The sequence below is a fragment of the Muscardinus avellanarius genome (assembly GCF_963383645.1).
Source record: "Muscardinus avellanarius genome assembly, chromosome: 9".
Classification (NCBI taxonomy): domain Eukaryota; kingdom Metazoa; phylum Chordata; class Mammalia; order Rodentia; family Gliridae; genus Muscardinus; species Muscardinus avellanarius.
Window position 1 is genome coordinate 81,435,550 of NC_137795.1, and position 13,133 is coordinate 81,448,682.

At 35.6% G+C, this 13,133-nt stretch overlaps 1 protein-coding gene across 1 annotated transcript in view; it reads left to right on the forward strand.

Moving 5' to 3' along the window:
* CPED1 (cadherin like and PC-esterase domain containing 1) overlaps positions 1-13,133 on the forward strand; it is a gene marked incomplete at both ends in the record, with an annotated part of 287,330 nt that overhangs the window by 71,799 nt on the left and 202,398 nt on the right. The window contains one exon of the mRNA XM_080701788.1: positions 6,787-6,862. Within this exon, the coding sequence (XP_080557914.1) occupies positions 6,787-6,862 (76 nt within the window). The remainder of the gene's footprint in view (positions 1-6,786; positions 6,863-13,133) is intronic.

Below are 13,133 nucleotides of genomic sequence, written 5' to 3' on the forward strand. Positions count from 1 at the left end.
TATCTATCCCTTCATTCTTTCTATGATTATTTGTTAAACATTTATATATTAAGACATTTTTAGGCACTGAGAATACAGCAGTTGAAAATGCAGACAAAAGTTCTCATTCTTGGGGAGTTAAGACACTTATAGAGAGACACTTATAGAGAGATAGAAGCAAAAGAAGATCACTAGGTAAAAATATGATGTGTTTGATGAAAAGTACTGGAGAGAAAAATAAGACAGGAAGAGAAGACACTGGGGGAGGAGGGTAAGTTTTAGATGAGACAAACTGGGAAGATCTCAGTAAGGAAATGACAGCTGAGCTCAACCTGGAAGATGGGGAATTCCCATGCAGATGGCTGGTATAGAGCCACAGACACAGAGAAAAGGAGGCACAGTCATAGAGTAAAAGAAGGGCGTCTTGTTGGTTTGAGAAACTCGAGGCCCACGTGAGTACAGTGGAAAGTGAGGGCAGAGATAGAGTTAAGTTGGGGGGACTCAGTGTTGGGGACCTGGGAGCTTTTGCAAGGAGGATGGCTTTTATTCTCAGTGAAGTGCAAGTTATTGGAGGGTTTTGAGCAGAGGGATGGCATGAAGCCATTTGAATTTTTACAGGATGGTGCTGGATGCTCTCCTGAAATAAGTAGCCAGGGAACAGAGACCAAAGCAAGGAGAGCAGTGACTATGTGGGCCTGTGCGATGAGGGAGGCTTGGGCTGTGGCGTGGCAATAATGATGGTGAATTGTAACCAGAAAATGTTCAAGATAGAAATGACAACTATGAGGAGAGAAGCTAGTGCAGAGTGGAAGAAGATGAGGCAGGGAGGTAGAGACGGGAGGGAGGAGGATTGAGGGAGAAAACAGTTTAAATAATGTCTATATATTAAGATATGGCTTCCAAGCTCACTAATATATATATATAGGGAATAGGAAGGGTAAAGGAAGAAAATACATCAGGTTCCATGTGCATGTGTTTGTATTATTTTGAACATCACTATGATGTGTAATTATAGTACACTAATAAAAGTATAAAAGAAGCTGGGCGTGGTGGCACAAACTTGTAATCCCAGTACTTGGGAGGCTGAGACAGGAGTATCTAGGTTCATGGCCAGCCACAGCTACTTAGGCCCTCTGCAACTTAATGAGTCCTGTTTCAAAATAAAGAATAAAAAATCAGGCTATGGGTATAGCTCAGAGGTAGAATGCCTCTGAGTTCAATTCTGAGCACCACAAAAAAAAAATATATATATATAAAAGAAATGATGAATAATAATAGCTGGCACACATAATCTTACTATATACTTAATGCCATTCTAAGTGCTTACTTGTTTATGTATGTGAATTCTCTGTTCAGAGGTTAAGAAATTTGTCTAAGGCCTCACAGTTAATAAATGAAGTAGCCAAGATTCCTACATAGTCAGCTGACTTGAAATTTTGGATTTCTTAATCATTACCAATAGAACCTTTCAAAATAAATGTTTAGGCACTGCACTTACAGTCTAACCCAATGAATATTCTTAAAGAATACATAAATTATTAATGATGTACATACATAACTATCACTTTGGAGAGTGAATAATTTTAAGCTTTATGAACCATGACTTAGTTATGTAAATGACATAAATATTCAAAACACAAGTTGCTTCAAATTTATTGGCAATGTTATAAGATTGCTGATGACTTCAGAAGGAACAAAGAAATACCTGCTCAATTCAGGATTACTAATCACATTAGAGCTTTGTAATTTTAGTGATTAGTGAAAATGATCATAACAGCTGTAATAGAGAATGATGTGGCCACGAGTCTTGTCTATTATTTGGGCAACACTAAGTTTAGTAAGTTTAGTTACTGGGGCCCTATCTCATCTCAGACATTTCTAGAGAGATTCATTTCTAGCTTTAAGTGTTTGTAGGATTAGCAGTCCCTAAAACCAGGATGCTGCTTTTTGGTACTTGGAGCACTGAGATGGCTCCTACTGTAAAGCTTGATAGAACATTTCCAGGTGATAATGGTGGAATTATGATGACTTATGAAAGCCAGGGAGAATAAGAAAAATACCCATTCTTTAATTAGCTGTTTTCCCAATTCTTATCAGTATTATTATTATTATTATTATTATTATTATTATTATTATTATTTTGCTGATGACATTGAACAGTTCTGGAAAAAGTTCTGATTTTTAATAAAATAAAAAGCATGAATATATCTTTAAATACCTAAAGAAAAGAACAGTTCTCTAAAAGACAATGTGATGGGTGGGTGACTCTCACTATTCTGGGGATTAGAAAAATATTCTTCCTGGATACCTTCTTTGATTTTAGAAATAGTTCAAATTCAAAGGTCTTCTGTCCTTGTTAATGATATACTGTGGTTTTAGTTTTTCTGATTTATAAACATTTCCCAAATGCTAATAAGTAACATTATATTTTTGCTTTTATGAATTAAATATGTCCAGAAAGAAGAACAATTTTTACTTTTGCTTTTGGTGACACGTAATAGAAACTACTTAGATGTAGATGAAACATCTGGAACATGCTTTGGGATTAAAATATTTTTAAATGAGCATTTTCTTTCTTTCACATTTTCTTTCATTTTTATCTCTCAGAAATATCTCAGAGTCTAAACATTTTATATATGCATTTTAATCCTTCTAAAAGGTTTGTGACGTGCTGGGCATGGTGGTGCATGCTTATAATCCCAGCATTTGGGAGGCTGAGTCAGGAGGATCCTGGTTCTCAGACAGCCTCAGCTACTTAGTGAGGCCCTTTGCAACTCAGTGAGACCCTGTTTCAAAATAAAGAATAAAAAACAGGGCTGGGGGTGTAGCTTGGAGGTAGAATGCTCCTGGATTCCATCCCCAGTACCACTCACAAAAAATTAAAAAAGTAAAAAAATAAAAGGTTTGTGACAAATACAGAATAATCACAGTCTACATATAAATATGAACACCTCATTTGTATGTGTATTTAAAGCATTCAAGTCTGACATTAAGATTGGTGTTTACTAAAAGTGGTTATTTGACCAATGTCATTCTTCATAGACCTAGAAAAATCAGTCATAAATTTTGTGTGAAGAAAGAAAAGACCCAAAATATCCAAAGCAATCTTCAGCAATAAAAACCAGGCAGGAAGCATCACAATCCTGGATTTCAAATTATACTATAGAGCAATAGTAGTAAAAACAGCATGATATTGGCACAACAACAGGAATACTGACCAGTGGAACAGAAGATACAGAAACAAACCCACACACCTATAGTCAATTGATCTTTGACAAAGGGGCATAATTTGCAATAGCCAAAATAGGGAACCAACCTAGGTCTCCATCAACAGTTGAATGAATTACAAAATAATGGGAAATACACAGAATGGAATTCTACTCAGCTATACAGAAGAACAAAATCATGTCATTCACAAGAAGATAGAAAGACCTGGAGAACATATATTAAGTGAGATCAGCCAAACACAGAAAGAAAAGGGACTTATATTTTCTCTAATATGCCCAAACTAGGGAGTATTAGGGATACCAGAGTGACTCCAGATAATGGAGGAGAAACCTCGCCAAAGCTAGAATGGAAGGCTGAGGTTGATTAATGAAGGAGCTATATCGGAAATTGTGTAAAAATATAAATATAGCATGGTTAACCTGGACAATCATTGTTGGGAGGGGGGAAGGGAAAATGGAAAGAGGGTACCAAGCATAGTCTTAATGTATGCCATTTTCAATATGTTCCACATAAAAAATTAAAATAAATTTAAAAAGTGGTTATTTGGCTGATAATGATATATCCATGTAGGTTCATCAAGTGTAACAAATGGACCATTGTACTGAGGGATGTTGATACTGGAGCAGGGTACATGAGAAAGCTCTATACCTGCTCCATTCTGCTATGCGCCTAAAATTGTATTTTTTTAAATGAAGGCTATTAAAAATAATTATTGTAATGTTAAGCTGAAGAAGCTAATCATAGGAAAATCAGCTAATCCAAATTAAAACTCCTCTGATGATATTCTACCTGATAATGATGCAAATTATACATTTTATGATAGACATAAAAACCAAACAGCACTAGGATCTAGGAGAGCGTCATTAGGTGTAACAATCAGATGTGTAAAATTACAGTTGATTTGCAACAGCTGTATGACCCATGACCCTTGGATGTTTTCACCTCTTTGTGCTGAGTTGCTCAGTTTAACTGCTTAGTCTGGTGTTCCTTTGGGGAGCTGAACAGAGTTGACATTTCTGGTGTTACATGTCACCATATTTATGTTATCTGCCACTTGGTAAATTCTAAAGACATACTTTAAAGGAAAGCATGAGGACAAGTCAGCTGGTGGGGGCAGGGAAATAGAACACAGAAGCATAACACAGTTACTTAGCTTGGCTTGGCTCTGATGTTTCATAGTAAGTCCTTTGTTGATCCCTGGTCAATTCATTTTTCTTTTCTTTCTTTCTTTCTTTCTTTCTTTCTTTCCTTCCTTCCTTCCTTCCTTCCTTCCTTCTTTCCTTTTTTCTTTCCTTCTTTCTTTCCTTCCTTCCTTCCTCCCTCCCCTCCCCTCCCTTCCCTTCCCCTCCTCCTTCCTTCCTTCCTTCCTTCCTTCCTTCCTTCCTTCCTTCCTTCCTTCCTTTCGTTTTTTGCAGTTCCAATGATTGAACCCAGGAGCATTCTACTTCTGAGTTATACCCCCAGCCCTATTTTTTATTCTTTATTTTGAAACAGGGTCTTACTTAGTTGTGGAGAGAGTCACTAAGTAGCTGAGGCTGGCTGCAAACCTGTGATCCTCTTGTCTCGGTCTCCTAAGTACTGGGATTACAAAGTTGGTTCATCTTTCTGAACCCAGGCCTCATGTGAAGAGTGAGCTTTCCAATATGACACAGTAACCTACCTTTCTGTCTGAAGTTTGCGATAGCTGTTTTCAATCTTTGCAGTATCTACATAAATTCTCCTGAATTATGGATTCAATTGTTATTCATCTTACCCTGACGCTTCTAGGCCTTCATATGGGATGGGATGGCATGACCACAGGCACTCTTAAGTGTCCACATTGATGGAATATTTGCTCTGAATCCTTTAGGAAAGGGTGGGAAAATGGGCAAGTCTGGGGCCTTGAATGCTGCTTACCTAGTTCTGGTGTTCTTTCTGAATCCTCCTACTGTTAAAGATTCTGTTAAGTCACTAGCAATGAAGTGATTTTGCCTTACGTGGGGAAAATGGTTCAATTTTATTGACTTTTAAAGCTTTTCAAAATCTAATTTAGAAAGATATTTTGTGTGTTAACTTAAAAATACAAACAAAAAATCACCTCTACTGCAGCTTCTCCACACTATAGCATTGCTCTGTCCATTCTTCCAGCCCTTCTCAAGAATACTGAATTGAAGAGTTCAGGGCTTTATGAAAGTCCATATTTTCCTATTTAGTCCCAGAACTCTCATTTTTGAACTTGAGTAATATAGAAAAACCCTAAAACTGAAAATGTACTACCCTGACAGCCATCTTCAAATTCCCAGTGCAGAAGAATTTAAGTGACTCAGACTTTAGTATCATTATAGGCTCTCTGCAAAAATACAAAATTTAGGAATATTGCTTATGCAAAAATCACAAGTGTGGGTTCTGCCGAAACCTGGACTGAAGTTTATTCTTCCTCTAACTATTAGTAGAGGAAAGAAAGTTGACCGAATAAGTGAATAGAAGTAATAAGATTATACATGTTGGAGAAGATTTAATCCATACACTGTTTCAAAGCACTTTTTAAATGAATGATTTTTAAGAACTATGATTTATTTCAGAATTGACAAAAACTTACAGTAGAAGTAAAGCTCTGAGATCAAAGTTTGTGAATGCTTTATTTTACAAATGAAAAAAAGAAGCAAAGTCAACTCAAGGTTATTATTGTATTAAGTGCAGAAGTGGACCACACCCATGTTTTGGGTTGCCCCCAACACAGCTGAATTCTTTTTATCTAGTCTTGCCAGCAGGACACAGTGGAGAAACTACAATAATTTATTATATTAAAATGAATTAATTTGAAAGTAATCAATAATGGCTCAAAAAAGAATCTGATTTCCAAGCTAATTTAAAGAGAACTTTTTTTGTTGGTTTTTAACAAGGCACAAAGTGTTACCATATTTGGCTTTAGTGCTGGGACTTAGTTGATGATAGCTAGTGAATCAATCTGTAAATTCTCCAGAGAAGGAGAAAATTAAACTTGTTTTTATCTTTACTTTATAAGCTGAATAACATGTACTTGGATTTATAACACTTATAAAGTTTTCTAAGAACAAATTTTGCTTAAAATATAGTTTCATAGTGACTGGCTTCTAGATTTGAAAGCAGTAATGCCCTTCAGACAAAGTGTAGATGACACCCAAAGTTTTGAACTTTGACAAAACAACACGGAATTGCCACAAATACTCATCTGAAAGTCACTGACATCTTTTGGAAGCCTGGAATTGAGTTGACTTTGAGATATCTTTAGTGCTATTTTTTGCAAGGCAAAATTTGCAACTATGAAGTTATTTGTGTTACTATATTTGCCCTAAGTATTTCCTTTTATATCTAGCAATGAGTTTGAAATTAAAAAAAAAAAACGGTTTCAAGAGTAGTCCCAAATATTTTGAATATTTCTAAGGGCATGATTTTATTTTACGTTGTCAAATAAACCACTTTGTTTTTCTGGGTTTGAATGTTGACTCAGATATTTCAAAGTTTTATGTGGATGCATTTACACTCTATGTACTTGTGGGTTTCCTTTGCTTCACCACTTATGAATGCCTAACTCACTAGAATCCTTTTCATTCCTTTCAGATAAATATATTACCAGAAATACAGCAACCACTTTGCAGAAAGAAAGGATTATGCCAAATAATTAGAAAATTTCCAGGTAATCTTTAGTTTGTTTCTTTATGTGTAAGTATGTTACATATAGGTCATAGCAGATGCCTACAACAAGGTCTCAGAATAGCATCTTTAGCTCCTCTGTCAATTCTGCTATTACAAATAGTTCCTAGTCTACTGGCTTTTCCAATGGGAAGACCTTGATAATAAGAAACATAAGCATAGCATTGATTTTTTTTATTTTGTTTTGTCTTTTGGTTTGCTAGATGTATATTTCTGTTTCTCTTCTTTTAGATAATTGCTGCTTCATTTTAAAAGCAATTATTTTAGTTCCTGGTTATATAAAACTCACAGTTTAAAAAATATATGCTTTGTCATGATTAAGTTATTCTGATCCTAAAGTATATTCCTCCTTTCTACAATTCTTTTGATGTGTGTGTTTAAGATAAAATACTGAATAAATGAATAAATTCCGTGTCTTGACTATATTACAAATTCAGGACAAAAATTACCAGCTTCAGGTTCTGAGTTGGTTCCCACAGTGGAAAAAACATCAGAAGGTAAATGAGCCTTTATGGATGAAACAAACCCTTGCAGACAAAATTAGAGTCTACTTTAAAACTCGTTGGTGAAAAGGCTCCTCAAATCTCTTGTTTAAAATCCATCTGATGTTAAATAGTTTATGCACCTAGACGGTGTTTCAATACATAATGAAAAATTAGATTTGTATAGCTTTTATTTGTTTTTCTTTTCTTTTCTTTCATTTTTTGGTGCTGGAGATGGAATCCAGGGCCTCATGAATACTGAACAGGCATTTTTCCATTGAGCTATATATACTCCCCAGCCTCGATTGCATAGCTTTAATTCTTTTATTTATTAGTTTATGTGCTAGTAGAATCAGAAAACTGATGACATATTAACCCATCAGCCTTTTCATGGGGTTTCTGTCTCCATACCAAAAACAAACTCTATTGGTATGACGCACTGTACAAATTGCAGTCTCTTACTATAACTTACCAGGAATTAAGATAAAAATGAATTAGTGATTTACCCTTCAATTTTTCTTAATTTATTTCTTTTTTATTGGTGTATTGTAATCATATATCGTGGTGAAGTTCAGGGAGATAGAGGCATGCATGCACACAGCACTTGGTGAGCCCTTTCCCAGAGCACTCCCTCCCCCTCTCTGTATGGGCATCATGTCCATTGAAGTGTTTCTCTCTTCCAGTCTTCCTCCTCCCTCCTCCCTTCCCCTTCCTCACTCCACTAAGGTTTCTTCTTTATCTGGAATCCCTCCTGTGTCCCAATTTCTCCGTAGCTCCTCCCATATATAAGGGAAAACATCTGACTTTTCACTTTTTGTAGTTGACTAACTCACCATAATATTCTCCAGTTCCATCTATTTCCTTGCAAATGACATAATTTTGGGTTTCTTTATACTGAGTAGAATTCCATTGTGTTTATCCCTTAATGTTGCAATCTAGTCATGTGTTGATGGACACCTCGGCTGGTTCCATAGTCTGGTGATTATGAACTGTGTATAATAGATATGCATTCATTACTATAGACATCTTTCAATTTAAGATACATTTCTAAGTAAACAACTGTATAAATTTGGTTCTGTAATTATTATTTTATATGGCAGTTATAATGGACTCTATAATCCCTCTTTTTTGGTAAGGTCCAGCTGGACAGGTTTTTATTTTATAAAAGTCTTATTTTTGTGAGAAGTAAAATAACTTATTAAGCTTACTAAAGTACTAATATATATCCAAAATTCCTTTAGTTAAGGCAATCTGAGAAAAAATGTTGGCATTTTGAACAAAGATTACAGATTTTTAAAGAATGTTTTTCTTTGTTACTATTTATATTTCAGGATGGTTGATTCAGAACATTAAGTTTTTGAGCATTGTAGAATGGAATCACAGGAGGGATTCCATTTTAGCAGAATGGAATTATAGGAGTGAAAACCTTTTTATGGTTCAAAATGGATTATCAACTTAAAAAAGTTCTCCAAGCAAGTCTTATAACAAATTTATATTTTATATTTTGCTTCCATAAAATTAAGAAGTATTTTCTTTTTTGGCTTTAAACATTTTTTATTCTCAAGAATATCTATAAATTCTATATTTATGTAGTCTTTTCCCTACTCGGTCTAGGATGTTAATTTTCTATTTGTCTCTATGAGTAACAAGATAGTTTCATGGAATATATAGCCTTTTAAGTAGAATTATTTCTCCTACCATATTATCTTTCCCTTACTGAAGATAATTTTCTTGGATGTGTAGCTTTAAAAGAATCCATCTGCAGGATTATTTTTAAATCTAAATTTTATAAACAGTAGCTTTTGTTGTAGATGGTTATAATAAATATACAACATATAATATAAACTGAGATTTTATAAAATTAAAACTAGTCTATTTATTGTGAATGCTGAATATTTAAATTTTTTGGAGAACAGGATTGAACCCAGGCCCATTTTACCTCCAAGCTATACCCCTAACCCTATATTTTATTCTTTCTTTCCTTTCTTCTTTTTCTTTCTTTATTTTTATGGTACTGGGGATGAAGCCCAGGGGCATTCTACCTCCAAGATACACCGTCAGCCCTATTTTTTTGTTCTTTATTTTGAAAAACAGGGTCTCACTGAGTTGCAAAAGGCCTCACTCAGTCACTGAGTCTGTCCTCAAACCGCAATCATCCTATCTCAGCCTTCCAATTGCTGGGATTACAAGGGTGCACCAACATGCACCAACATGCCTGGTTCTTATTCTTTATTTTAAAACAGGGTTGCACTAAGTTGTGGAGTGCCTCATTAATTAGCTGAGGCTGGCTGAGAACTTGTGATCCTCCTGTCTCAATCTTTCAAGTACTGGGATTACAAGTGTGCTCTACTATGCCTGGCTAAACATTTAATATTAAACTAAGGTTAGGTAATAGCATGTCTGTACCAAGTAGATGGTGCTGTTGAAAGATTAAGATAATAAGACTAAACATATTGTTACATAAGCTAGACATTATACTTGAAGCCACATCGCATATCTCATTTTAAGCTGCTTTTTATTTGAGGTTGATGAGACAAAAATTTTGAAACCAGATACGGTAGCTCTGCCACCTACTAGCTCTGTGACTTATCTTCAGGGGTTGTTGGTTTTCTTTAATCTGTAAAGCAGAGATACTATGACCCATTTCATAGACTTAATTTCAAAAATCAAGTAAATTCTATATGCATGTATATGAGTATATGATTCAAAGAATAAAGCATATTAAATATTACTATTTTTTATGTGTGTGGTACTGCAGACTGAATCAGGGACATTCCATACCTGAGCTATATCCTTGACCTTAATTTTTTATTTTTTATTTTAAAACAGGGTCTCACTAAGTTGCTGAGGCTGGTCATTAACCTGCAATCCTTCTGTCTTAGCCTCCCAAATGCTGAGATTACAAACATGAGCCACCATGCCTGGCATATATATTACACCTAACACATAATAACAGAAATTGTAATTGGATTATTGCAGATTTGAAAAATTAAGCAGCAATCCTTACAATATTTCACTCTTTGCATAATTTATTATTCACTAAGATTTTGTTACTATGAAAAAATGCAAAGGATCTGAGCTTTTACTCTATTTCCAAGCTGGTAAGTGAACCTGCCAAAATTTTATAGGCATTGTCAGAAGACATAGGATGCCTGGGTCAGGGACAAATAATGTTTTTATTGACAGGAAAGGCGATAGGCAAACCACCAGCATTTATATCAATTCACTGAGTCCTAGGTATAAATACTCCTGCACTTTGACACTTGTATGCTTGGTGGTTTGCATTTCAAAAGAGGAACCCACAGGCTTAGAAAGTATGAATCTTTTATAACAGGTAGTGAGTATGTATCTTTACCCCAAAGGGAGACTTTATTTTTGTTGATCTGGAAAAAAACCAAACTTTCCCTTTTTTCTGGGGTGAAACACTCTTTCAAAGCTATTCATTATATAAATATCTTTGAAAAGGTAATTGAGAACAAAAGTCACCAGTGCTTCTATTTATGAAACGTGCAGGAATATGAAAGATGCAGAGAAGGGACTCCAACAGGTTTAGACAACACCTGACAAGTTCTTAGTCTCAAGCACCATCAATGTATTATTATGGGCAAGACTTAAGAGATAGATTGGCTCCAGGTTACTCATTCATATAAATATCGAGTTTGGCAATGGACAACAGTGCTGAGACCCCATGATTTTTCTGTGTTCTCTTTTTCCCCATAGAGACTTGCTGATCCAGTCTTTATCTTCAGCAGTAGGTAGAGACAAGGATGCTAAGCAAAGAAGAATGAGAAAACTGATGAGTATGGCTGGGACCCACACAAGCAAGGCAGGATTGAGTTTTAGCCAGATGCAGAGGCATGACTAAAGACAGCACATAAGGCTCACACAGTCCTTTCCTTCCACAGACAAACACAGTGTACCTGACCTTAGACTTGTGAGTCACATGGAAGGGCACACATCCATGGAAATTTTACTGGCTAGGACAAAGATTTATTTTTATCTTGCCACTTAATATTTTGCCTTTTGAAAGAGGAGCAGAAAGCTTTATAATATTTAGTTGGACCCATGTGGTCACTAGTAGCTTTTGTTACCTTTTATGAAGTTTGGAATGTGTGTGTTTAAGTAAAATAATTACTTTCTCATATTTGAACTATGAGTACAGAACAAAACATAAGAAAACTGTTTTACTTGGGTTGTGAGTTGTTGTTTTTGTTCTTTTTAGGGCAGCATCACCACCCAAGAAGTCCTGGTTAGGAGTTTGCCAAGTTTTGGGCCATAACTCATTTTTTCCAGTAGTTTTATCTTGGTTTGAGCACTTCCAAGTGAAGTTTGAAATATACCAAGATTTGTATTCAAAGGTAACATTCTGAACATCTTAGGGTCTACATTCTCATTTTTTAAAGTAAAATGAGTACATCTAAAAAAGAATATGATAAAATTTATAAATTTTTGTTGTACCTAAACAAGATGAAACTTTACAAAATTCTAGATACTACTAAATATGAAATGTATCATTAAAATAACATCGCCGAAGTTATTTTTAAATATTGGCCAGTAATGGTTACTTCTTTGAAGGGGGACTCAGTTTTTAATATTTCAAGCAGCGAAGGCTACATTTGCTTCTTTTCTGTGCTCTCAAATCCTGACACCTCTTCTCTATGTTTTCTGTGTGTTCCTTGATGCTTCTTTCATTCCAAAGACTCTCACCTTTTGTGCCACATATGATTATATTTCTTATGCAAAACATTTTCCCCAAGTAAAACTCTCATCTCTTTAGTATGACCAACTTCAGCAAGGTGATAGCAGAAAGCAAGCCGACGGAACTAATTCAGACTAAATTACACCCTTGCCCTGGTCATAAGCCTCTTAGATGTATTTGCATTTTTATAAAGGATTGCAAACCCAATGAATTTCTAATTGGCAGAATTTCTGGAAGTGCATTCATATTCCCATTCAGTTCTGCCGCAAGCCATCCATTCCCAAAGCTTACTGAATCCAGCCACTTTTCTCCATCTCTGCAATGGCCAGCCTGGTCCAAGTCAACAGTTTTATATCTTTTCACTTCCTTTCTTGCTTCTGTACAGTCCAGCCCATTATCAGACTACAGCAAGAGGGAACTTACCTCCATCCTTTCCTAAATGAAGAAAACAAGTCTAGTAGATCATCTACTTACCGAAGTCTGTTTAGGGGTGGAGTGAGATCCATAATCAGCTTCCTGATGCTCTCACTTGATGGGGTGGGGGTAGATTTTATCTAGGACAGGAGTAATACCATGATTACAGGGGCCTAGCATGTGAGGTTACAAATTCAGAAGCTCAAGTGGTCAGATAGCCTGTATTTTTCCAGGATTTGTCCTATCAAATGTAGAGACTCTTCAACACAATTTTGTTGGTTTCTAAAAAGAAAAGAATTGAAGGCCTAAGAAGATACAAGACAGTATCGAGGGCCTAAGCACCCTCATATAGATATATCTCTCCGCATAGTTTTATTGTTGGAAACATAGAGAAAAAATGCTCTTTTTTACACTTGGAATTAAACCCAAGGATGTTCTACTTTTAGCCCTTTTTTCTAAATTATTAATTTTATTTTGAAACAGAGTTTCACCGAGTTGCTGAGGCTGGCCTCGAACCTGCAATCTTCCTGTCTCAGCCTCCCAAGTACTGGGATTACAGGCAGGCACTACAATGTAGTAGTGAAATGAAAAAGCCTGTAATACCAGCTTTTTCATTTTTCTTACTCCTGTAAAATTCAGGGCCCATCTGATACCATCCA